Source organism: Sarcophilus harrisii, chromosome 3 (assembly GCF_902635505.1).
Source record: "Sarcophilus harrisii chromosome 3, mSarHar1.11, whole genome shotgun sequence".
In the NCBI taxonomy this organism is placed as follows: Eukaryota; Metazoa; Chordata; class Mammalia; order Dasyuromorphia; family Dasyuridae; genus Sarcophilus; species Sarcophilus harrisii.
In genome coordinates, this window is record NC_045428.1 from 605,066,384 (window position 1) to 605,093,975 (window position 27,592).

A 27,592-nucleotide genomic window follows, 5' to 3' on the forward strand; every position below is an offset into this window, starting at 1 on the left:
CTCCCGCCTGAAACCCGGGGCTCTGGCCCCCCTGGAAGCGCCTTCTTCAGCCCCGCTGAGAAGGGGTAAAAGCCCCTGTTTGTTTCTAAGAGGCTGCCTCGGGCGCCTCCTGTCGGGGAAGCGGGAGCCCCCGGGGGGCGCCGGGAGATTTCTGGGGAACCGCGAATCTTCCGCTTCTTTCCCGGCCCATCCCGCGAATCCCCCCTGGGCGGGTCCGGCCGCGCTGCGGAACCTGCGGCTCCTGGAGCTTCCTTCCGAGGCCCGGAGCGGGGGCGTCCTCGTGCCTCCGCCCGGCGCTGGGGCGGCGCCCGCCCCCGGCCCCAGGTTCCTCCGCCGTGAGAACTGGGGGGGGGGCTGTGGGGTGGGGAGGTCACAGCAAGGCTCAGGATCCTTCAGGAGGCCTCTGGCTTTTTGTTTTAACCTCAGTAATGTCGCCCCCCCCGGACCTTTTCCAGCTGTGGGGAGGGGGGCAGGGAGGGCTCCAGAAGGGTCCTGGGCTGCAGAGTGGGGGCTTAGGCACAGACGGACACCCGTCATCCAGATGCTGGAGCACAGGGGGAAGCACCTTGTTCGTGGCCCCTGAGCTGGAGAGGAAAGTGATGGGGTCTAGTGGCAGGCGGAGTTATAGGAAGCCCTTCTGGTCGCTGCAGGTCGTGCATGAAAGAATTCACCAATCCTAAGAGTTTGTGGCAAAAAGGGAAGTTACTGTTGGCACCGCAGGACGCTGCTTTTGCTAGGAAGGCTGACCTCCAAGTGACACAGTCCTGGCAGGGAGATAAAGAGGGGTGAATGCTGATGAGACAATGTCTTCACAGTGGGCAGGGGCCCTTGCAGGCAGCTCCGCAGGAGAGAGGTCCCTTGGCCTGCCAGGGTCCTGCTTTTTGCCTCTGCAAAGAAATGAGCCCCAGATTGTCCCTTTTACAAGAGATCTGAGACTGAAGTTTCAGTGAATGACCTCACTACCCCCAGGCCTAGATTTCTGGTTGAATGAGACCACTTACTGGGAGGGGTCCTGGACTCAACTCAATGGAGGGTGCAACTAGACCCACCAAGATAACACAGTGAAAACACTTTATCCTGATTTCCCGAGATGGGCTTATCCCAGAGGAGAATTTCTCTCCCCCTCCCCACCAAGGTTAGGACAGTATCAGGGTTCCCTTGGTCAAAAGGGAACATTTTCAATGAAAATGATCCCAAAAGGCGTGTGCACAAATGTGCCCAAACCAGCCCCGCCCCCGCACAGATGTGTGAACACACACACACACACCCCTTTGCATGCTGCTGCCTCCTGAGGGACTGTCAGTCTGCTCTTATAAGGATCCCTCTCATGACTTCAGGGGCACCGTTTCTTTCTCAGTCACCTGTTCTTCAGGAGTTAAGCTGGGCCCCCGAGCGCTCCATCCCCATAGGGGCCATTTCTGTTCTCTGCCAGGCTGCTTTTTGCTGTTTCCAACCCTGAGTAGGTCTTAGTAAGTACTGGCCTCCTAAGGGAGGGCTTTGGATTAAGTGACCATGAGCTCACTCCTCCCATCTTCCTTGGTCCTTCTCATACCCAGTTTCTTCTGTTGCCCAAGACCTTTCTTCCTCAGTTCTGCCATAACTGTAGATCTGGTTCTGGGATCTCTGTGCTAGAATATAGGGGGAGTGTGGGGGTAAAGGACACAGGACTCTCCTTTGGATAAAATCATATACTTAGAGGGGGAACGGCACATTGAAGCCCCTGAGGCTCCCCCTCCCCATTTCAGGCAGGAGGTGAGGGAGACAGACTTGTTCCTTGCCCAGAGTTACAGAGTATGAAGCATCAGAGCCAGGATGGGGCTGCAAGTATTGCCTGATCGAGTGCCCTGTTCATTCAAGTAACTCCTCTCTTCAGATTATCAATTAGACTTAAATGTCCTCATGTTTTAGCAACTGACTTTACTTTGACACCAAGGATCAAGGAAAGAAAATCATAAAAACACCCAGGATTTCCAAAGTGATTTCATGTTTGCAAAGTGTTCCATAATTATTGTCTGATGTAATCCTCACCTCCACCCTGGGAAGCAGAGGCCCTTGTTCTCCCCATTCCACAGATGGGGAAACTCCGGCAGGATCAGGTTACATGAGAGGCCAGGAAGGGCCAGAGAAGGAACTGGATCTTGGGCCTTGTGGTTTCAAACATAACATTTAATCCAGGGCACCACCGAGCGGCAGAAAGACAGACACAGAAATTCATGTCCAGTTAGCAAAACATTTGTACAAGAATATTTTGTGGCAGAAACCACAGAAAACAAACACCAAGTAATTGGGGAATGGCTGAAGGAATCATAGTCTGTGACCATCAAGAACAATCTAGGAGCCCTGATGAACAGTGGGATTTCAGAGAAAAACCATTACATGTACGGAGTTTTATGCGCAGTGAGAAAGCTGACTTACTGGGGACCCCCCTCAACCATGAATCAATATTAATCAGTCCATTATGATTTTATGTTAGAGGATTGTTCCTGATTTTTCATTTAGTAACATTTAATAGTCATTTAATAGAACAAGAATGAGCAATTCACCGTTGTAGGAATTACATAGGAATGGACCTTCTGTTAGAGGTTTTGGGCAGACTTAAGGCTTGTATAATAGAAACTATTTCTCTAACAGGCCCGAGGCCGACTTCCCTAAGTTCACTATCGTGAGAATGACGACAAGAACTCTCTCCATCCTGTTTCCCCACATGCCAACCTGTCATGGTGGGAAGCCCCCAAGTTCTCCCTGAAATATTCTTGGGGATGGATGGTCTGCACTTGCCCAACCTCAGGAATGGCTCATCCATCTCCTGATCACTGAAAGTTCCCATCTTCCCTGGCCCAAGCCAAGGGATATCATCCAGCTTATGACCATCTAGTCAGTGGATAGATTTCCTACACTGGCCATCCTGAAACCCTCTGGCCCTGCTGGTATCCATATTTTAGCCAAGGCATTTTACAGTAACCGATGAAATGCTGTTCTACTGACAGGATACTTGTATTCCAGAGCCCTGAATGAAGGAGCACCTCAGATGGGACAGCCAGCTCTGGGGTCTACTTAGCAGGGAACCAGACTCCTCTAATAAAGAGGTTTTGGCTCAGAACTCTGCCTCAGTTTCTCCTGTAGGCTGTTTTATGTAATTCCCCTCCCCTCACAGCAGGATGGAAATTGGGCTATTTCATGAACATTCTGTTGAAAGTTTACTGAAGGCTGTGCTGCAGAAGGAGGCTTTCCCTTGTGAATGAGATCCCCAAGTTTCATCTCCAGCAGAATTTCTCCAAGGACAGTCAAGTATCACCTGTAGGAGAAGCCCTTCCTACAAGCATGACGTTTATCCATCTTCCTTCCACTAGAGTAAGATTGTGCTGATCTTCCTCCTCCAGAGAAAAGCACAGCCACATGTCTATTTCTATGATTTTTCAAGGAATCCTCAGAGAGAAAGTAAGAGATGATCTCTAGTTGAAAGCCTTTCCCCACTGAGTGCCCAGGGATCTGCTGCTCAATGTGATCTCTCCAATAGGGAAGAATTCCATTTGAGTGTCTTTCCTTATCCTTAATAATGATCAGATTTTGTCTTACATGAATTCTGAGGTGGGAATTAAGAGATGATTGGTGCTGGAAGGTATTAATTACCACGTTGTCATGTGTATAAAGTCTCCCTCAAGTGGGGACCCTCTTCTCTTAGATAGGCTAAAAATGACAAGTCAAAGCTGTGCTATAATCACCACACTTAGGAGGTTTGGCTCCAGTGTGGAATTCCTGGTGCAAAGCAAGACTGGCTCTAGCTATGAAAGCTTTTCCACGTTGAATATATTTAAAAGGTTTCTCTCCAGTGTGGATTTTCTGATACTATGTATTCTGGGGAAGAAACCATTAGCAGTGCTCACTGAAGAGAGAACAAAGAAATTTCCTAGTAAATTTCCTATGAATCTAAAATGAAATTTCAACAAGATGGAAGGAGAAAAAGAATTTTAAAGAGAATCTGGCCTGAACTGGCTGGCATGAGAGTCTTTCCAGATACGTGACGAAGCTTTATCTCTTCTCATAGGTTAGCTTGTTAATGGAATATGTTCTGTGAGAAAAGATTAATTGGGACACTATCTGTTTCCCAGAAATTCAGTCCTGTGCTTGCAGTCCCCAGGTAGGTCTCACCCAGGAGGTCAGAAAGGTCAAGCAGCCAACTGGACTCTAAATGCCCAGACTCCAAGGAATTAGAAGGAGCCTTTGATGTCACATTCTTGCCCTGATTCCTGCTTCACTCACTCCTCTAGAGCCCATCTAGAGGTCAGGCTGTCCTGGCTGGGGAGACCTTTGAATCTGCCCAATCCTTATTCTGTGACTGCTTCCCCCACATTATTTTTTGCACCCAGTCCCAATCTCTTTCTTTCTTTAACTCTGGGAAGTACAATCATGTCCCCCAAATCTTATGAGTGAGACTTTTTGCATCTAGTACTAAGAGTTTTCCTAAGTGAATTTTGGAGAAAACATCACTGACTTCATTTGATGACATGCTGCTCTTCTTTTATCAGGATTTTTATCCTGATAAGTATTAGTAGTTTTATCAGTACTAAATGTCCCCTTCAGTATCTCTAGTCCCCCAATCACTTTGAGAAAACTCAGAGCACTCACTTCCAGTCCTGTTACTGTCTAAGAAGGCACAAAGGACTTAGCAAATGTTACCAAACTATCTGATTAATAGAGCAGTTGTTTTTTTTTTTTCTTTCTTTCTATGTTTTCTTGTTCGGACATAAATAGCTATACTAAAGATTTCATAGTTGAACTTTCAATTCACATTTTCTTCTCTTGGTAAAGATATACTTTTCAAGGAAAGCAAAATGATGGGAAATGAGCTTTACTGCAATTATCTTTCATGAAAGCCACATCTCCCAAATATATAGAGAACTGAGTCAAATGTTTAAGAATAAAAACCATTCCTAAACTGAGAAATGATCAAAGGAAATGAACAATTTTTAGATGACAAATTCAAAAATAATATAGGAAAATGAAGTGCTCTAAATCATTTTTTGATTAGGGAAATGCAAATAAAAACAAGTCAGAAATACACCCTCACATTTATTAGATTGACTAATAAGAAAAATAATGATCAATGCTGGAAAGAATCTGGCAATACTGGGATGCTAGTGCACTGAAAAGGAAATGTGAAGTGATCCAAGCTCTCTGGAGAGGAACTTGGAACTATGAACAAAGGACAACGAAACTGTTCAAATCTTTAGATCTACCAATAGCACCACAAAGTTCTGTATTATTCCAAAGAGATTACAAAAAGAGAGAAAGGATTTACACGTGCAAAAATATTCACAACAGCCCTTTTCCTGAAGGCAACATTGTGGAAATTGAGGGAATTCCCATCAATTGGGGAATGACTGAACAAGCTATTGTGTATGAATATAATGAAATACTATTGTATAATAAGAAATGAAGAGGTAGATTTCAGAAAGAACTAAGAAACAAATCTAATGAAAACTGAAATGAGCAGAGCCAGGAAAATATAGAATACAGAATCAGCAACAGAGTATGATGATCAATTATGAATAACTCAGCTCTTCTAAGGAACACAATGATCTAAGGCAATTATAAAAGACTCAAGAAAGAAAAGGCTTTTTTTCTAAATAAATAAAATAAAGAACACTAAATAAAGAACTGATGGACTCTGAAAGTGATTGAAGAATATATTTCTAAGTCACTTTATACTTTTTTTCTCCTCTTTTGACCTGTTTTATTTTTCACAACTCTGATTAATAGGGAAATATATTTTAAATCATAGCATAGCACTTTATACCTATATCAAATTGCCTGCCATTTTGGGAAGAAAGGAGAGAAACGGATGGAGAAAAATTTACAACTCAAAATCTGATAAAGATGAATGCTGCCAATTGTCATGACAAGTAATTGAAAATAATTTAAAACAAACAAGTAAATGTGGCTTTTTGTATCTGGGTCCTAACCTGATCTTAGCTAAAACTTCTTTCTAACTGGCTATGAGACCCAACAGATCCCACCCGAAGCCCAGATCAGGCAAGGAGGAGAGGCTGTGTCTGTGACATCTGAGGAAATGTAACCCCCCCTTCAAGGAGTCTGTTACACCCTCGAGTGGATAAATAAACCATAGTTTGCTCTCTGGCTGGACCCTGAGCTCCCTGACTATCCCTACCAAGGACCCTGACAATTCCCACAACAGGATCAATGAGATGATCTTTATGAGGCTCCTGGCACATGGAAGACACCACAACACCCGCCCCAGCCTTCTCACACCTTAGTCCTCCTCTCTGCCCCAGGAAGCTCCTTGAGGGCAGGATCTGATTTTTTTTCATCTTCCTGTGCATCCTCAGTGGTTAGCACAGAGCTTGGCACAGAGATGCTATTTTCTAAACATTTATTGACTTGATCTGAGACCTGGTAAAGGAGAGGGACACAAAGAGCCCTGGGAGCAGCTGGGTGGCCTGAGGGGGCAGGAAATGGACAGTGCCAGGAGGGTGATTCCTACCTGCTGTCAGCCCTGTCAGGGCCCCCCTGTCTCTGGCAGGGGGAAGCTTCCTGGGTTCTCCTTGACTCCACCTGAGCTGATGCTGCTCAGCTCTGGGCAGGGACTGCACTCACCTGGGATGAAGAGCTCTGGCTGCCATGGGCCATGGTTCTGGTTCTGGGCTTGGGTGCTCTGTCAGCTGTGATAGGGAGAGAAACGGTCCTCAGAGATGGAGGATGGGGTCTGAGCCTTCCTTTCAGGAGCTGGATGCTGACCTGCCTGAACGAGACAGAGTTTTCAGGACTGGGACAATCAATGGTCCTGCCCCATCCTCGGGGGAGAGGTTATGTACCCCAGGAGGGAGCAGAGAGAGTCCAGCATGGAAGTGAGCTGGGCCTGAGCAGGAAGAGGGCTTGCCTCCCTCCCTAACTCCTTCCCTTTGCTCGTATGTCCTCCCCCCAAGGTTTTAGGCTTTGGGATCCCAGATGGGTTAAGATCAGGAGCAGTCTCAATGACCCTTGTCTTTGAGCTTTCCCTCCATCTGCTGCTGATGAAGGGATCCTGAAACACTCTAAAACTCCTTCAAGGAGAAATTCTCCTTGAATCCTCCTCTGTGAGATGCACCCCAAGGAACCAAGATAAAGTGGTTGATCTTGGTGAGACTAGTTGAAGCATTCAGTTCCAAGATTTTCGACCCCTATTGCTGACTCAAAGTTTTGAGTCAGCAAAACTACTCCCAGTAAGTGGTCTCATCTTGGCCTGGGGTCAATGACAGCATTGAGGGAATCTCATTCAACTGAAACTTCTGTCTCCGATTTCCTTATAAAAGTGGCAACTTGGGGCTCAATCCTCACAGAGGACTTAATATGCCATGCCAAGGAAACTCTCTCTCTTCCTGGCATAGCAGCCTCTGCCTGCTGGAATAATATTCTCTTTAAGCATTACCCTCTCTTTATCCTCACCTATTTCTCTAACAAGACTTTATACCTCTCTGTCTTGATTTCTCTACCACAAATTTTACTCCTCTGTGTTGCCACTAAGGAACTCAGTCTTTCTGCTCATGCATAGCAAAGGCTGACTCCCTAATGCCAATAATAAACTTCTTTTTGCCAGTCTAGCTTTTGGGGTTTGTAAATTCCTTAATGAAGGACCCCTGCGCCGCCAGAAGCGGGGTTCCAAGAACTCTCTATCATGCATCGAATCCCAAGGGGATTTAGGGGAACCAAACCTCTGAACCCCAAATCTGCCACTAGCCTCACCTTTAACTCCCTGAGCACCAGGAACCCTAATCTCATCATTTTGGTTCCATGACTGAATGGAACCCCAAAAGTCCCAGGACAGTTTTGCAAAGTCACAAAAGAATTTGAGGCTTGAACCTATCTCCTAGTCAAGGGATAAAGATTTTCCTGGAAGTAATTTAAGGCTATTCCTGGAGGGACGGAATTTTAGGAGAATCCAATGAAGAAGCAGCCCCAGGGAGATCAGCCGATCCAGCTTTCCAAAGCTCCAGGGGAGGAGAAACCTCCACTGGAGGGTGTGACAGACTCCATGAATGTGGGGTTACATTTCCTCAGATGTCACAGAGACAGCCCTCCCTACATAAGCTATGTTTTGGATAGAATTGTTGGGTCTCATAGATTGTTTTTTTGTTTTTTGTTTAGAATAATGTTTTTATTTTTAATTTTAAAAATTATTATTATATATTATTATATGTATATATATGTATTATATACATATATTATATATATATTATTATATATTATATACATATGCAAATCAACTTTTCCCCCCCTTACCTCCATCCCCTCCCCTAGATGGCAGGTAGTCCCATACATGTTAGATATGTTAAAGTATATGCTAAATACAATATATGTATACATATTAATACAGCTATCTTTTTGCACAAGAAAGATAGGATTTTCAAAGAATATAAAAATAATCTGAGGAGAAAATAACAAAAATGCAAGCAAATTGTAACAGAAAGAGTGGAAATGCCATGTTGTGTTCTGTACTCATTTCCCAGTGTTCTTTCTCTGGGTGTAACTGGTTCTGTTCATTACTGATCAATTGGAACTTATTTGGATCCTCTCATTGTTGAAGAGGGAAACATCTGTCAGAACTGATCATCGTATATCCTTGTTGTTGAAGTCTATAATGATTTCCTGGTTTTGCTCATTTCATTCAGCATCATAAGTCTCTCCAGGCCTTTCTGAAATCCTCCTGCTGGTCACTTCTTACCTAACAATAATATTCCATAATATTCATATACCACAATTTATTCAGCCATTCTCCAATTGAGGGGCATCCACTCAGTTTCCAATTTTTGGCCACTACAAAGGGGCTGCCACAAACATTCTTGCACATCCAGGTCCCTTTCCCTTCTTTAAAATATCTTTGTGGTATAAGCCCAGTAGAAACACTGCTGGATCAAAGGGTATGCACAGTTTGATAACTTTTTGGTCATAATTCCAGATTGCTCTCCAGAATGGCTGGATGTATTCACAACTCCACCAACAATGCATCAGTGTCCCAGTTTTCCCACGTCCCCTCCAACATTCGTCATTATCCTTTCCTGTCATCTTAGCCAATCTGAGAGGTGTGTAGTGGTATCTCAGAGTTATCTTAATTTACATTTCTCTGATCCTAGACTACTATAAAGTTTTAACTAAGATCAGATTAGGACCCAGATACAAAAAGGTACATTTGCTTGTTTGTTTTAAATTATTTTCAATTACACCATGACAATTTGTAGTAGTCATGTTTATAAGATTTCGAGTTTTAAATTTTTCTCCATCTCCTTCTCTCCTTTTTCCTAAAATGGTAGACAATTTGATTTAGGTATATATGTGCTATCATTTAAAACCTATTTCCCTATTAATTATGATGTGTATGATTCAATCATTTTTAGAGTCCATCAGTTCTGGATAGCCTTTTCCTTCTTCAGTCTTTTATAATTGCCAAATTATAAAACATATTATATATGTTCCTGAGAAGAGCTGCCATTCATACTTTTTGCTGATTCTGTATACAATCTTTTCCTGGTTGTGCTCATTTTACTTTGCATAAGTTTGGTTTTTTACTATTTTCCAAAAATTTTTTCTGCCTGTTCATCATTTCTTATTGTACAATACTATTTCATTATACACATAATACCACAGCTTGTTCAGCCATTCCCCAATTGATGAGAATTTCCTCAATTTCCACAATTTTGGACTGCTTTGGGAAAAGGACTGCTATAAATATTTTTGCACATGTAGGCCCTTTCCCTCTTTTTGTGATCTCTGGATTAATACAGCCGTAGTGGTGGTATATGCTAGCTGTAAAGATTAGCATAGTTTGTTTGCTCTTTGTTTATAATTCCAAGTTCTCCAGAAAGCTTGGATCAGTTTACATTTCCTCATCACTACATTAGTATCCCAATTTTCCCACTTTTTCACATTGATGATTTTTGGTTTTTGCCATATTAGTTAATCTGATAGATGTGAGATGTACTTCTGTGTTGTTTTTATTTGCATTTCTCTAATCAAAAGTGATTTAGAGCACTTCAATGGTGTTCATTTGTTAGGCAAGCTCCTGAAAAACATGCTTAAAAAAATGGGAGAGGATTCTCATAAGATTACACAATAGGACAGGAAATACTTAGCTCCTAGGAATCTCCCCAAAAACAAGAAAAAATATACTTCAGAATTCATTTTGAGCAGCAAAAGTGATGAAAACTTGAGAAGTTGTCAGAACCTTAACAGAGTTTTAGGAAGGATCTCATCTGCCTAGTAGAGATTTGAAGTGTTAGGCACCAGACTCTGGTAAGTTAGCCAACAGAAGCACTGGGGGCAGCTGGGTTGGCCTGTGGTCTCAGGTTCCAAGATTTTACCTCTGACACACTGTGGGGTATGCTCAGACAACTGAAGAACAAAGGGCCCTGTTCTCTGACTAGACACCAGATCCTGCTGTGATGACCAGACATGGTTCCAGGCTAGAGCTGTGACCAAGGAAAAAGAAGCCCACAGTTGGTAAGTGCTATAGTGAAAGAGCAAGGACCCTACTGGCTGTGGGGACTTGCAAGAGAGCAAAGAACCTGGTCTCCATATCTGGGCAGAGAAGTCTACTGAAGTTTGTGGCTGGAGACCATAGGGAGTGGGAGCATTTGCTGGGACAGTGTGGCTGGGTACCCTGGCCTGGATTCAAGGGTAGGGAGGAGTGCCTAAGGTTGGGAACTAGAAAGAGCCATGCAAGTGATAGTAAGAAGGATCTCAATCCTGGGGTATCCTCCCCCATACCTCAGGACAAGGAGCTGATACTAAAAAAAGTGGCTTAAAATAAAATAAAAGTAAAGCGAGTTTGCAAAGGAAAAATAATCTAACCATAGATAGCTACTATGGGGATACAACTAATCTGTTCATACTCAGAGAAAGAAAGTAAAGTTAAAAAAGAGACTCCAACTTCCAAGAAAAATGTCAAATGGTCACAAGCCCAAAAAGATTTCTTAAAGGAACTTAAAAAGAACTTCAAAAATCAAATAAAAAAGATTGAGGAAAAATTCATAACTAAGTATGTAAGTAACTAAATAACAGCAATCCAATAAAATCAAGCTAAATTGTGAAAAGAAAATAACCAATTAGAAAAGAAGATCCCAAAACTTATGTAAAAATAACTTCTTAGCCAATAGAATCGGGCAAGAAGAAGTTAATGACATTATCAAGAAATATGAAAATAATAACAATAGAATGAAAAAAATAAAAGAGAACAGAAATATCTCATTAGAAAAAGAAAGGATAATTGAGAATAAATCAAGTAGTGATAATATAAGAATTCTTGGATTATTGGAGAGTTGTGAATAGCAACAAGAAAAACATCTAGATGCAATTTCAAAAAATTACTAAGAAAAATTGTCCTGAAATTCTGGAACAAGAGAGTAAACTAGATTGGGGGGGGGATGGGGAGGGTGGAGAGGGGAGGAGAGGAGACAGGTGAGAGATGTACTATTCACCCTCTAAAAGAGATCTCAAGACGAAAACTTACAGAAATTTCAATGCTGCCAGATAAAGGAGAAAATAGTAGAAGTCTCTTGCATATCTTCATTTTTTTCAGTATCCTCTTCTCCTAAAGAAACCTGCCTTTTGTCAAAGAGAATGGCCATTCAGAATTCTTCACAGGAAGGCAGGGGAAGCAGAGGCTGTATAGCGCTTAGATCTAGGTTAGATATTTGCACATCACAGACACCAAGGTCACCAGCTACATCTTGAATCATCACCAGCTGTCTGGACTACAGAAGAGAGTGTGAGGTTGATGACATCCAATTTTCCACTAGTCCCCCCCCAAAAATTCTCAAGATATTAAAAGAAGAGGAAATGGAATATATACATATTTTTATTGTACAAAAAGAAATTAAACAGGCCGTAAATGAGTTTCTTAAGTAAAAAGCATCAGGGCGAGATAGATTCACGTGAACATTCTATGAAACACTTAAAATGTCACCTACTTCCAATATTAAATAAATTATTTCAAATAATAGGCAAAGAAGGGGTACCACTAAACTGGTAGGTATTGATACTTAAACCAGAAAGAATAAAAAATGAGTAAGAAAATTATAAAACAATTTTAGTAAAGATATAAGTGCAAAATTTTAAAATGTGACCTAGGAGATTACAATATATTGCAAAAATGATACAATGTGATCAACTGGAATTTATATCAGGAATGCAGGGCTAGAATTATAGAAGGAAAATTACTCACATAATTGATTATAACTATAATTTAAAAAAAACTTGGGATTACAGCAACAGCTGAAGCAAAAACTTTTAGTAAAATATAACACTCAATTCTATTAAAAATCTGTTGGAAGTATAAGTACAAATGGATTTTTTTTCTCTTAAGATGAAAAAAAATAGTTGCCTAAAGCCATCAGCGTGCATTATTGGTAATGGGCAAAAGCCAGAATCCTTTCTACTAAAATCACATGAGAAGTAGGGATTCTACTGTAACTAAAAGTATTCAATATTGTATTGGAAATCCTAGCAAGCGTAATACGACATTGAAAAGAAACTATTTCTTTTTGAAGACTATCTATTGATATGTAAGGAATTGAAAAGACTCAAAGTTAGTTTAAACATTTAAAAATTTTAGCAAAAATTAGAATACAAAGTAAACCCACATAAAACATCAGCATTTCTCTATATTATCAACACAGCCCTGACAGAAGAGATAATAAGACAATAGATAGTATAAATTTCCTAAAAACACTGTAAGAGATAATCCAGGAAATCCATGAATGGAAAAAAAAAACTTTATAGAAATAAAATCATATTTAAATAACTCAAGAAATATTAATTGTTCATGGGTAGACAGAGCCTGTGTAATAAAAGTGACAAATCTTACCCAAGTTAATTTATAGATTCCCTAAAATTCCAATTAAATTACCAGAAAACTATTTTACTGAACTCAAAAAAATAATAGCAAAATTCATCTGTAGATGAAAATGTTGCAGAAAACTTTTCAGATAAAGATCTCATGTCTCAAATATACTAAGACCTATGTAAAATCTATAAGAATATCAGATGTCTTTTCCTAATTTATAAATGGACAAAAGATATAAATGGGCAGTTTCCCAATGGAGAAATCCAATTTATAGTCATGTGGGAAAATGCTCTAAATCATTATTGATTAGAGAAACTAGTTCAAAGCAACCTTGAGATTGTTTTACACTATCAGATTTGCTAAAATAATTGAAGGGGAATGTGACAAATATTGGAGGGAATGTGGAAAAACTGGGATCCAAACTCATTATTGTTGGTGCAATTTTGATGGGATCAAGCAAAGAGTAAACTAATTATACCCAAAGACTTATGAAATTGCCTATGCCCTTTGACCCAACAATGCCAACATTAGATCTGTTTCCCAAGATCATTAGGGGAAAAGGAAAAGAACCTCTATATTCTAAGATGTTTATAACAACTCTTTCTGGTTGCACAGAATTGGACATTGAAGAAATATCTCTTAACTGGGGAATGGTAGAACAAGTTGTGGTATATGATTGTGATGGAGTTCTACTGTGCTAGAGCAAAGTCATGGAAAGGCTTGCATGAAATAATAGATTGAAATAAGCAGAACCAAGAGAATGCTATATAAAGTAATAGGAGTATTTTAAGAAGATCATATATATGTAACCATATGTATGGGAAGGTGGGGAGTAGGGAAGGAAAAAAGGAAAATACAAAGAAATTTACATAACTTTTTTGTGTATTGAAAAGGAATATCAAGTGTTTCATGTGCCCTTACTACACACACACACACACACACACATACATATATGTATATATACACTATATTATGGAAATACTGGTTTCATTTCATGAATAAAAATTAAAATAACCTACTGATAATAATAATTTTAAAAATCTTATCTTTTATAGCCTAACAGAAAATTAGGTCAGTAGAATGGAAGAGAAATAAAATACATTGTGGGAAATTATTATAGGAATCTTGTGCTAAAAAAGGTAGAGCATTAAGTTTTTGTGATGAGAATTCGTTAGTAAAAATTATGGGGAAAACTAGAAAGCAGATTGGAAGAAATTGAACACACAGTAATATCTTATAATATTTACTAAGAAGGTCAATCTAGATGTAAAAGGGGATATAAGAAATTTTTAAAAACTCAGAACACATTGACTATCACACTCATGAATAATTTTAAAATTTATGAATGAGGGGGCAGCTAGACAATGAAGTGGATAGAACACCACCAGTCCTGAAGTCAGGAAGACCTGAGTTCAAATCTGGCCTCAGAAGCTTAACAGTTTCTGTGTGACCCTGGGCAGATCACTTAACCCCAACAGCCTCAGCAAAAAAAAAAAAATTATGAATGAATACGAGACAGAGAGCATTATAGTGTATGAAATAGGTAATTTTAAATACATTTAGTTAAAAACTTTTGTACCAAAAAGTCCAATTTAGCCAAGATCACAAGCAAAATATTACGAACACATTTTTATACATAATTTTTAAGATAAAGATTCCATGTCACAAACATATAAAGAAATTTGTCAAAAATATAAGAATATGAATCGTTCTCTAATTGGAAAATACTCAAAGAATAGGAACAGATTTACAGCCATATGAGAAAATGTCCCAATTTATTAGTGATTAGAGAAATGCAAAGTAAAAACATCATTATGAGATCATTTTGGGGACACTGATATATTGTTGCTGAAATTATAAACTGATCCACTCAATTTGGTGAACAATCTGGAATTATGAACAAAGATTAATAAAACTGTACATCCCCTTGACCCAAAGATACCACTATAAGGTCTGCTTCCCAAGATATTTTTTTAAACATTTTATTTTTATAAAATTTATATTTACAAAACATATGCATGGGTTATTTTTCAACATTGACCCTTGCAAAAACTTCTGTTCCAAATTATCCCCTCCTTCCTCCCACTCCCTCTTCCAGATGGCATATTCCCCATTGATTACATTTTAAAAAGTTTCTCTCCAATGGATTCTCTTATGGTTAGCAAGACAGGAACTCTGTGTGAAAGCCTTTCCACAGTGATTACACTTTAAAAGTTTCTCTCTAGTGTGGACTCTCTGATGTTCTGCAAGCCTGTAATTACTTATGAAAGCCTTTTCACAAAGATTACATTTAAAAGGTTTCTCTCCAGTGTGGATTCTCTGATGGTTAGCAAGATAGGAACTCTGAGTGAAAGCCTTTCCACAGTGATTACATTTAAAAGGTTTCTCCCGAGTGTGGATTCCTTGATGTCTAGCAAGATTGCCCTTCACTGTGAAAGCCTTTCCACACTGACTACATTTAAAAGGTTTCTCTCCACTGTGGATTCCCTGATGTCTAGCAAGATGGGAGCTCCATCTAAAAGTCTTTCCACATTGATTACATTCATAAGCCTTCTCTCTGGTGTGGGTTTTCTTATGTTTTGCTAGCCTGGAGATACCTGTAAAAGTTTTTCCACATTGATTGCATATGGAAGGATTTCCACACTGAAGACATAAATAACGCGTCTCTCTAGGGTGGATTCTCTGATGGTCAAGCAGGAATGATGTGTAATAAAAAGCTCTCCCACATTTAGTACATTTCTGAGACATCTGTCCAGGATAAGCCTTCTCTGAGTTACTAAAAGCTGAGTTCCAACCAAAGGCTTTCCCACACTGATCATATCCAAATCTTTTAATTCCAGGGTGGTAAGGAAGAGATGAGTGATAGGATGAGGTTCCTTCACATACATTATGTTCATCAGGTTCTTTTCTAATATTCCTTTGCTGATGAATAAGGAGATTAGAGCTCTGCCTGACAGCCTTCTCATCATTATTACTTATGGAAACCATTTCTTCAGTATCACTTTTCTGATGGCCACTGAGGTCTGAACTCCACTTTACAGTGATATCCCATTGATTACATGGAACCAATGGCTCTACCTCTTCAGTGAAGAATTTCTTGTATTCACTACCTTGAAGATAATCACTTCCTGAGGTCATTTTTTTACAGTGATTTAGGATAGAAGTCCATCTGAATCTCTTTTCAATTTCATCCAATTCACAATCATTCTTTGGATATCTATCTACTTTGAGATTCAAATCATGCAATTCCTTCAAACTGAAATCACAGGGAGCATCCACGAACCTTTGCAGGTCATGTTCTTCCACAAAAATTCCCAGCTTTTTACTCATCTCATTTACTATGAACCCAGTTTCTACATCTGAAGAAGACAAACATATATAAAAAATGACATACACACATATATAAACACAAATAACAATGTTACATAAGAGTCATCGCAGCTTGTCACCAAACTAAATATACAAAACTTCATAGGTGCTCTCAGTGCAAACAGTGGCTTTTAACAGCCCAAGTCATTTTTAAGAAGAGACATATTGGAGGCAGCAAGGTGGTACAGTGGATAGAGCACCAACCCTGAAATCAGAAGAACTGAGTTCAAATCTGGCCTCAGACACTTACCATTTGCTAGCTATATGACCCTGAGCAAGTCACTTAACCCCAATTGCCTCTAGGGAAAAAAATAATAATAAAAAAGAGAGATAATATGTGAGATGTCCATTTCAAAGTACTGGACCAATCAGAGACTTATCATCTCCCAATGAAATATACACATTCAGCAAAGGCAGGGGCCCAAAGCCAACATGACTAGCAAAATACTTAATGACAGATTAGAGTCTTCTTTGTGCTGTAATAGTTTTTGCTAATTTAGAGGGAAAACTGAGCCAACAAACAATAGAAAATTATAGGAGTAGACTGCTTTCAGAGATTTGTTGGATAGTATCACATTTACTCATCTGGGAAAAAAGGAAACATCCAAATGAGTTTGATGAAAATAAAGGGGAATCAATTAGAGAAGGGCTGAATAAATTTTGGTATATGAATATTATAGAATATTATTGTTTGGTAAGAAATAACCAGCAGGAGGATTTCAGAGAGGCTTGGAGAGACTTACACGAACTGATGCTGAGTGAAATGAGCAGGACCAGGAGATCATTATACACTTCAACAACAATACCATATGATGATCAATTCTGATGGACCTAGCCATCTTCAGCAATGAGATGAACCAGATCAGTTCCAATGGAGCAGTAATGAACTGAACCAGCTACACTCAGCAAAAGAACTCTGGGTGATGACTAAAAACCATTACATTGAATTCCCAATCCCTATATTTTTGCCTGTCTACATTTTTTATTTCCTTCACGGGCTAATTGTACAATATTTCAGAGTCCGATTCTTTTTGTACAGCAAAATAACAGTTTGGACATATATGCTTATTTTGTATTTAATGTATGCTTTAATATATTTAACATGTATTGGTCATCCTGCCATCTAGAAGAGGGGGAGAGGGGAAGGAGGGGAAAAACTGGAACAAAAGGTTTGGCAATTGTCAATGCTGTAAACTTACCCATGCATATAACTTGTAAATAAAAAAGCTATTAAAAAAAAAACAGAAAGAAAAGAAAGGGAAGTTCAGAAGGTATTACATGAAAAGTGAGAACACTACAAGATTTACAAGATTACAAGTACTTTAGATTATCCATCTCTAGGAAGGCAGTGTTTAACTCTCCCAAAAGTATAAGCAAAGATTTGACAAGTTAGATTTTTGGCCCATGAAATAAAAGCTGATAAAGTTCATTTTTACATTTAGCGTAACAAGTCAAAACTCTTTTATGATGCTCTGAAGTTTATTTATGGACCAAAGATCTAAGCTGCCCAATGCTGATGGAGCTACATTGATTAATGATAAGAATGTGATTCTGTAAGAGATGGGCTGAACTGTTTCATAAAGTTCTCAATACACCATCATCAACCACTGTTGAAACTATTAACCATTGACTGTAAGTCATACTCCATTGTAAGGATCCATTAGAGAAGTCAGCAAGCACTATTGAAATGTAAGTGGCCAATAGAGGGTGGAAAATTCTTTGACCCTGCTTGGGGAAAGATAAGCCACATGGCAAAATTTTGTAGGACCAGGAAGAGAAATACTGCGGTTCAGAGAAACCACTAAGGGGGTCCCATGAGGACCCCAAAAACATACTAGATAGATTAGGATCAGACTTTGATGAGAAATATTTACAGTATTTGGTGAATGCAGTTGAGGGTTTTAACATTAACCCATGGACTATTGCACATGTTGAGGTATAACTTAAAGCTGGAGATAGATTAGTAATCGCACTTTCAGACTATGCACCTATGATTATACATACTATTAAAATATGTGAAACCATTTAACTTAAAGGGAGATCATCCAATTGCTAAAGCACTCCCATTACATTCTTTTGGTGAGGTGAAATTTTACTCAAGTGATTGGGCAAGAAAAAAACATGTGTAATATTTATATAGAAAACAGGCCATTCTTAGGAATGACCGATCCAGGAGCTGATATATCTGTTACAAAAATTGATTGGCCTCTTGAATGGCCAATTCAAATTCAAATAGTAACAGTTAATGGAGTAGACTTTATGGCACAAGGCAAGATTGGTGGTATCTTGAGGACAGCAATTGCTATAGTATTCAGAACAATTTTAAAAACACAGCTCAGTTAGTTTCTAAGCAGATATTGCAGTTAGAAAGAGTGGAATTTTATATCTATAAAATAGCAAGGATAGTCTTTGGAGAGTTGGAACTGCCCTTTGCTCACCTCATGGATTTTTCATTTCCACAGGTTGGCTTAATTCCCCGACCCCCTACAAGTATTTATAAAACAGTGTTTATTTATAGAATGATTTGGGAAACTTCTGTCTTAATCACTAGTATAGATAGTGTGTGATCTATGACCGAGGAAGAGAAGTAACATCAGATCTATTGATTCACACTCCTGAAATATAATTCAGTATTAATATCAAACTTTGACTTTAGGCAAAAGAATTTAAGGATATCATGGACCGAAGTTTTCATAGCCGAGTGAGTTTGCTCATTATCTGTATGAATGGCAGACCATTGAAAAGGTTGGTAGGCACAGATGTAGATAATACAGCTAGCTATTAGAGGTGCCAGCTGGTCTAGTAATGGGTTAAAGACCACAGCAAGTACCTATATGTCTAGCAGGAAAGGATCTATAATAGCTAAAAATAGTGTTACCTCTTGGAAGTGGAAATTTAAATATAAGATGGAAAAATTTATTTATTTTACAGTCGAAAGGTCCCCCATTAATCAGTGGACAAGGGACTTCTTAAAAAATGAAAAAATTCAAATTTCATTAGGCATAATATTGATCCAAGAAAAGTAAATGGACACATGGAGACAGTAGAAGCTCTTCAGCTTGGGCTTCCACCTCCTCCATTGCTTGAGGAATGATCTTTTACGATTAAGAATTTTATTTCCCTAGATAAGGAGAATATGAAATTTATCTTTTCAGTGCCCAGCATTAATTCAGCTGAGCCTTATAAAGGATTTGAATGGATGGCCTTGTCACATGGCCTAAAGAACAGCTCTACTTTGAATCAAAGGCATGTGGCTGATGACCTTGCCCTTGTGAGAAAAGTATCTCCAAGAGTAAGGTAGTACTACCTTTAAGAGGAAATAGTGTTTTAAACTCACAATACCAGCTTAAAAAAGAAGCTCTAGAGGCTCTAAAAGAGACTGGATTGATTTCATCTAATATGGGTGAAAAAATAACTAAAAAAGTATTGGAAATATCAAATTTTATTATAAAAAAGGCACCCATAGAAATCCTTCATCAAGGAGACAGCATGAAGTGGGTGAATCTCCCAGCACAATCAGATAAAAAACTTAAATTTTACCCAGTGCTTGTGGTTAGAATTTCAATAAAAGCCATTGAGAAAGTAGTAAAATTATTGGGACAAGACCTGGTGAATTATATATCTCTCATATCAATGCACAAATTGATTGTGTGATTGATTATTGGGAAACCATCCCAGAATGGAAAAGTTTATTGGCCACAGCTCTAAGCCTTGCATGTGGGTATGTAAAAATAATTTTTGATTCGGCTTATTCAATAGATGTGGTACAAAGAATTGCCACAGCTCAAAATTTGTAGTTTTTAATATATATTACCAGCTCTTTAAAGAATTTCAAGAGCAAGTGAGAAAGCACTCAGATAAACATTATATCCTCCACACCCATTTTCAGAGTGGACTTTCAATCATATCTTTTATAATCAGGTTGATAGAGTCTTATATTTGCAAATTGTGATAACTATAGGGGAAGCTAGGAGCGTGGCAAAAGGCTGTACAGCTTATCTTTCTTTTCACTCTCCTATGCTCCCTATAGGACAAAACCCTTATGGTTTGAAATTTAATGTGTTAAGACCAATGGACATTACTCATTTTAAAAGGCAGAGCATCCAGGTTACTGTGGATATCCATTCTCAATTCTTTATGGCTTCACTCCAGTCTGGAGAAGCAGTTAGGCATGTGATCAACCATATTTCCATTGTAGGAATCTCACATGCATTTAAGACAGGTTATGGATTGGCTTATAAATTTTCGGCCTTTAGGTCTTTTTGCATTGAATTTGACTTTGTCCATTCCATTGGCATTTATTATAATCCTACTAGTCAAGTCATTACTGGACAGACTATTCATATACCCAAGATGTTCTCTTTTAAACAAGAGAAGGGAATTTTGGGATATGCCTGAGATGTGGCAATTCATACATGTGATTGCTTGCAATTTTTAAATTTTGATTTTACATTTTTAAATTATATTGGTTTTACATTTTTAAATTATTTTGGTTTTACATTTTTAAATTATTTTGATTTTATATTTTTAAATTATTTTGGTTTTACATCTTAAAATTCTTTGGATTTTACCTTAGCAATGCACTTCTGATATACAGAGAAAGTGCAGCTAAGTGACAGATTGACTGACTTTTGTTTCTCTTTTTGACAAGAACTTTCTTCCCACAGTGATGTGGAAAGGCTTGGATGGCATTTGGAAAGGTCCAAATTAGGTCAGGGTTTGGGGCCCTGGGTACATTCCCTTTTCATTCTAGATGCAGACCTAATAGCAGAGGAATGGGTCCCCACCAGAGACATTTGTGACCTGGGGATCCAAGAGAAAGACCAGACAACAGCCCAGAGGGACCATCCAGATGTCAGCAGCCCTCCAGATGCTGATGGCAGCCATGTCCCTCCTGACCGTGACACCAGAGACAGCAGGCACAGCTCCAGTGTGGCAGCTGAATGGACTGTCTTGCGTTATATGCAATATAAACAGACTGTAAATGAACAATGGGCCTGTTTGCTTCTCCCATGGCTATTCGCCATCTGATGGCCCAGGGAGAGGCTTTGCCCTATGCTTTCTATTTAAGGACTATGCTTTTAAATTAGCGGGTGAAAAACCAACATCCCCACCTGTTAATGTTGAGACAGTGTTACAGGACATGACTTTGTTTATGTGCACCTTTGTGTTTTGCACCTTTATCTGTGATTTCTTTCAAAAGATGTATACAAGTGCAATAGAATTGTGACAAGTGTCACGTATGCAAGTGCATTAGAATTGTGACAAACTAGAATTGTGGCAATTGTACTAGAATTGTGAGAATTGTGACATCCTATCTCATTGACATCCTGCCTCTTTGGTATCTTCTCTCCTTGGGCATGGAGGTCTGTTGCTTCCTGCCTCTTTGAGCATGGTACTCAGCACTCTTGTTGATCAAGCAAACTATAGCTGATGCCAAGTAGCTTGGTATGGGATGATCGGTGCCCGCTTTGAAAGAAAGGGGATTTGTAAGGGTCCATTAGAAAGGTCAGGCATCCCCACAGTCTCTAGCTTTCTGTCACCCAAAAGAAGAGCTGCTATCAATCTTTTAAAACATATAAATTTGCTTCTTTTTTCCCTAATTATTTTGGCAAACAGACCTTATATTGTATTTTGGAGACAAAGGGTATATAGTTTTATAAGTCTTTCGACATCATTCCAAATTGTCTCCAAATTGAGTGGATCAGTTTATAATTTCAGCAATATATTAGTGTTCCCAACATGATATCAAAATGGGGTTTTTGATTGCATTTCCCTAATCAATAATAAGTTAGAATATTTCTCATATAGCCATAAAGAGTTTTAATTTCTTCATCAGAAACTACCTGTTCCCATCCCTTTGAGTATTTGAGATATGAGATCTTCATCTATCAAGTTTTCTTTAGAACAGGGCCCTTTGTTCTTCTCCTTCGGTTACCTCACCCTGCCCTTCACCTTGCAAGAGCTGAAAACTTTGGAGCCTGAGACCCCAGGCCAATGCAGATGCCTCCAGGGCTTGCTCTTGGCTAACTTAGCAGAGTCAGCCTAGAGTGCCTAGCTCTTCATTTGGGTCCAATCTCTATCTAGGGAGAAGAGATCCTTCCTATGATCCTATTAAGGTCCTGCCAACTTCTGGCATTTTAGTCACTTTTGCTGCTCAAAATGAATTTTGAGGCATTTGTTTTTTGCTTTAGGGGATGGTCCTAGGGAGCTAAGTGTTTCCTGTCCTATTTTGCCTCTCCCATTCTTTTTAGCATGTTTTCAAGGAGTTTACCTAACAAATGTGGCAGTAATATCAGCTACCTGACTGAGGGTTAATTATGTAACTCAAAAAGGCTCCAGCTAAGACCAAAATGGATGGAGACTTGATACACTCAGATGACTGAGTGCTCAATTCAATTTCTAGGATGCAACACGGTTTATTTCATTTGTGTGCTCTTTGTGCTCATTTTGAACTGATGATGAACACCAAGAAAAGAGAGAAAATGGTCCTTACCCAGGGACAGCAGGTTCTGGACATTCTCCAGCATGACCTCCTTGTACAGCTCCTTCTGAGAAGGGTCCAGGAGCCCCCATTCCTCCTCAGTGAAGTTCACCATAATATCCTTGATTGTCATCAATTCCTAAACCATCAAAAGTCACTTGATTTAGAGCTGAAAGATCCTCCAGAATTCATCCAGTCCAATCCTCATCAACTTAGAGGAGGAAGCAGAAAGAGAGATGGGAATTGCCTAAAACTCTCAAAATCTTTAGGAGTATCAGAGCCCACACTTAGAACTAGGCATTAAGAGCCCAGTGGAATACTGAGAAAAGCATTTTCTATTTCAAATGAGAGTCATGTTGGATAATAAAAGTTGGGGAAAATGTCTTAATATAAAATGCTTCCCTCAAAAGAGTTAGGGAGAATATATGAATTCTATAGAACCTATAGAGGTGAGAGAGAAGTTCTTGAGACATCCCTCCCCACAAGGAGTGTCTTAAGTGATTACATATGAAAAAAAAAATTCTATGAAGAGTTTGTGAGAACCTGGTAAATATTATGTATTCTGGGGAAGAAACCATTAGCAGTGATTGCTGAGGAGAGAACAAAGAAATTATCTAGTAAGTTTCCTATGATTCTAAAATGAATCTAAACTAGATGGAAGCAGGAAAAGAATTTGAAAGAGAATCTGGCCTCAAGTAGCTGGCATGAGATTCTTACCAGACAAGTGATGAAACTTTTATCTCTTCTCAAATAGTGAGTTTATTAATGTAATGTGTTCTGTGAATGCTTAATTGGGACATTAACTGTCTCCTAGAAATCTGTGCTTGCACTCCCCAGGTAGGTCTCAGCCAGGAGGTCAGAGAGATCAGGAGGTCGACCTGGACTCTTAAGTGCCCGGCCTCCAAGGCACAAGAAGGGGCCTTTGATACCACATTCCTCGCCCCTGATTCAGCCCTCTCCAGATCAGGCTACCCTGGCTGGGGAGACCTTTGAATCTGCCCAATCACTATTCTGTGACTGCTTCCTGCTCATTATTTTTTGCCACCCAATCCCAATCTCTTTCCTTCTTTAACTCTGGGACATACAATCCTGTGCCCCAAATCTTATGACCCAGACTTTTACACATCTAGTAGTAAGAGTTTTCCTAAGTGAATTTTGGAGAAAACATCACTGACTTCATTTGATGCTATGCTCTCTTCTTTTATCAATGTTCTAGATGTCCCCTTCAGTATCTCTTGTCCCCCAATCCCTGTGAGAAAACTCAGAGCACTCACTTCCAGTCCTGTTACTAAGAAGGCACAAAGGATTTAGTAAATGTTGCCAAAGTATCTGAATAATAGAGCACTTATTTTTTTCTTTTCTTTTTTGGGGGGATGAAGTGACTTGCCCAGATTTACATAACTAGGAAGTTTTAAGTGTCTGAGGCCACATTTGAATTCAGGTCCTCCTGACTTCAGGGCTGCTGCTCTATCCACTGTGCCACCTAGCTGACCCAGTTATTTTTTCTTCCTGTGTTTTCTAGCTCTGACATAAATAACTATGATAAAGACTTTTGAAACTTGCATTCTCAATTCACATTTTCTTCTTTTGGTAAAGATGTACTTTTCAAGAATGATGGGAAATGATCTTTCCAGCAAATTTCTCTGATGAAGGCCGCATCTCCCAAATACATAGAGAAATGAATCAAATGTATTACTGTTCCTCAACTAAGAAATGATCAAAGGAAATGAACAGTTTTTAGATGACAAAATCAAATAGATGTAGGAAAATAAAGGGCTCTAAATCATTTTTGATTAGGAAAATGCAAATAAAATCAGCTCAGAAGTACCACTTCACATCTATCAGATTGACTAGTAAGACAAAAAATGATCAACGCTGGAAAGAATGTGGGGATACTGGGGCACTAGTGCACTGATGAGGAAATGAGAAGTGATCCAAACTTTCTGAAGAACAACTTGGAACTATGAACAAAGAGCAACCAAACTGTACAAATCTTTAGATCTACCAATACCACCACTAGGTCTATATTATTCCACAGAGATTACAAAAAGAGGGAAAGGGCTTACATGTGCAAAAATATTCATAGCAGCCCCTTCCTGGAGGCAATTTCGTGTAATTTGAGGGAGAATGGCTGAACAAGCTGCGGTATATGAATATAATGAAATAGTATTGTGCAATAAGAAATGGTGAAGAAGCAGATTTCAGAATGAACTAAAAACCAAATTAATGCAAACTGAAATGAGCAGAGTCAGGAAAAGATTGTATACAGAATCAGCACCAGAGTGTTGTGATCAACTATGAAGGACTCGGCTCTTCTCAGGAGCACAAGGATCTAAGGCAATTGTAAAAGACTCAAGAAGGAAAAGGCTTCCCTCATACTAAAGAAAGAACTGATGGACTCTGAAGGTGATTGAAGAATATATCTGTTAGTTACTTTATTCTTTTTTTCTTCTCTTTTGATCTTTCATTTTTCACAACTCTTGATTAATAGGGAAATAAGTTTTAAATGACAGCATGTTTACACCTACATCAAGTTGGCCACCATTTTAGGAAAAGCCAAAAAGGGATGGAGAAAAATTTACAACTCAAAATCTGATAAAGATGAATGCTGCCAATTGTCATGACAAGTAATTGAAAATAATTTAAAACAAACAAGTAAATGTGGCTTTTTGTATCTGGGTCCTAACCTGACCTTAGCTAAAACTTCTTTCTAACTCTCTGAGACCCAACAGATCCCACCCACAGCACAGGTTAGGCAAGGAGGAGAGACTGTCTCTGTGACATCTGAGGAAATGTAACCCCCCATTGATGGAGTCTGTCACACCCTCCAGCGGATAAATAAACCAGTTTACTCTCTGGCTGGACCCTGAGCTCCTCGACTCTGGCTTTCCCTACCAAGGACCCTGACAATTCCCACAACAGGATCAATGAGACCATTTTTATGAGGCTCCTGTCACACGGCAGACACCACAACACCCGCCCCAGCCTTCTCACACCTCAGTTGTCCTCTTTGCCCCAGGGACGTTGGGCTCCTGGCTTATGCTTAACCAGGACTGTCTGCACCGGCCTCCTCCCTCACCTCCGGCTTCCTTCACATCTCAGCTAAATTCTCCCTTTCTGTAACAAGCTTTTACTGGTCCCCAAACTGCTGAACCTCCCTCTGAGAGTGGCTCCCGTCTACACTGTCCAGCGCAGGTGTGGACACAGCTCATGAGATGTTTCTCCCAACTCCTTGAGGGCAGGACCTGATTTTTCTTTACCTTCCTCTGCATCCTCAATGGTTCACATGGAGCTTGGCCCAGAGGAGCCAATTTCTAAACATTTATTGTCAATCTAAGACCTGGAAAAGCAGAGGGATTCAGAGCCCTGGGAGCCACCGGGTGCCCTGATCAGGCAGGAAATGGGCAGTGCCCGGGGGCTATTCTATCCCTGCTGCCAGCCCTGCCAGGGCCCCCTCCCTCTGACAGGAAGAAGCTTCCTGGGCTCCCTTGGACGCCCCCTGGGCCGAGGCTGCTCAGCTCCGGGCAGGGACCGCACTCACCTGGGAAGAGGGTCTCAGGCTGTCAGGGGCCATATCTCTGGTTCCGGGCTTGGGTCCTGTTCCAGCTGCCCTGGGGAAGGAGAGGGAGCCCAGAGAGGGAGGATGGAGTCAGACTTCTCTGCCCACGCTGGATGCTGACCTGCCCACAATGAGAGAGAGAGAGAAAGAGCAAACTCTGAGAGTAGGGATGGTGGGGAGAGGCTGCTCCCCAGGAAGAGGCTGAGATTTCAAAAAGGAGGCAGAGAGCGGACCCCTGTGGGGACTGGGAGACCCTCCCTGGACCCCCACTCTGGACACCAAGATCTGCACATTGCAGGGAGGGGCAGCCTGGGAGCCTGAGCCCCATGGGGTCAAGATGACAAGATTCATCAGAATCCCTGGAAGCCAGTGTGGTCCTGGCCCAGCCCTCGATCCCGCCTGCCTCAGTTTCTCCATCTGTAACATGGGACCCCCACCTGCCCAAGGTCCCAGAAATGTCCCATGACCACCAGGAGGGAAATGGGTCAAGGAGCAGAGCTGGGTGGGAGCCCCGGTCCCCCCTCCCCCTCCAGCCAGTAAACCTCCTCCACCCCCGCTGTCCTCCAGGCAAAAAGAAAGGACTGGGCAAAGTTCACAGTAAGAGCTGCAAGTAGAGAGCGCTTCCTGTATACCGGGCCCTGTCCTTGGTGTTTTACAGAAGGGAGCTCACGGGAGGTAAAGGAGGAAACTGAGGCACAGGCGTAAAGCTACGGCATCCTCACCTTCCCACTGGTGACCGGTGAGGCGACCCCGCAATACCGGGGGCTCGGTGGGGGAGGGTTCAGTGGGTTCCCCAAGTAACACTCAGCAGTGCCCGCCCGCCCCCAGTCAAAGGGAGGCACAAGCCCGCCCCTCCCCCCCTCAGCCCACGCAGGAGAAATCTCTCGGGGCTCAGGCCCTGGGTGCAGCCCCCCCACGCGCACTCGGGCACGCCCCCTCCCCCACGCACGCAGCTCCGTTACACGCCCAGCTACTGCAGGTCTGCTTTCCCACGGGCACCCTCGGGCGCGCGCACTCCCGCGCTCGGAGCCGGCGCTTCGGCGCCAGATCGCCCCTGCTCAGGATCGGCCCGAACTGGCGGGGAACGGGAGGAACCTTTACAAGGAAAAGGGACGTCCAAGTCCGCGCCTGCGCACAGCTGCCCTCCTGCCCTCCCCCTCCCCTCTCCCAGCGCAGAAGGAAGAACAGAAATAAACCCGGACCCGGGAAGCGGCGCCTGCACCTCTTAGGACTCCCGGCATGCCCTGCGGCTCAGCGGCCCAGGGGCGGAGGCGGGAGTGACGTCACTAGGAGCCCACCTTTGACACAGTGAAGACTTTATCCCGATTCCTTCTATTCCTGGCTC

General features: G+C 40.9%; 1 protein-coding gene across 6 annotated transcripts; it reads right to left on the reverse strand.

The window, feature by feature from the left end:
* Positions 1-435: 435 nt before the first annotated feature.
* LOC111720182 (zinc finger protein 93-like) lies at positions 436-27,592 on the reverse strand. 6 transcript variants are annotated; one of them, XR_004233540.1, is made up of 5 exons: positions 26,230-27,065; positions 22,701-22,827; positions 6,616-6,760; positions 2,029-2,144; positions 436-764 (listed from the first exon to the last, which is right to left on the reverse strand). XR_004233540.1 is itself a non-coding variant. In XM_031964062.1 (4 exons), the coding sequence occupies exons 2-4, from the start codon at positions 22,778-22,780 to the stop codon at positions 534-536; spliced, it is 456 nt and encodes a 151-aa protein (XP_031819922.1). In that variant the 5' UTR covers positions 22,781-22,827; positions 26,230-27,065; the 3' UTR covers positions 436-533. The 6 variants fall into 6 exon arrangements, 5 of the variants coding, with proteins under 5 accessions (XP_031819922.1, XP_031819923.1, XP_031819921.1 ...); XM_031964062.1 differs by lacking the exon at positions 2,029-2,144; XM_031964061.1 differs by lacking the exons at positions 436-764; positions 2,029-2,144; positions 6,616-6,760 and adding exons at positions 14,864-16,194; positions 27,546-27,592 and having other exon boundaries at positions 26,230-26,368.

Bases quoted from the DNA above. Each gene is read 5' to 3' on its own strand.
- LOC111720182 (XM_031964061.1), bottom strand. From the start codon at position 26,262: ATGGCCCCTGACAGCCTGAGACCCTCTTCCCAG. The intron at 22,828-26,229 runs GTGAGTGCGGTC...TTGATGGTTTAG, and splicing joins GCCTGAGACCCTCTTCCCAG to GAATTGATGACAATCAAGGA. The intron at 16,195-22,700 runs GTAAGGACCATT...TGTCTTCTTCAG, and splicing joins CCAGAACCTGCTGTCCCTGG to ATGTAGAAACTGGGTTCATA.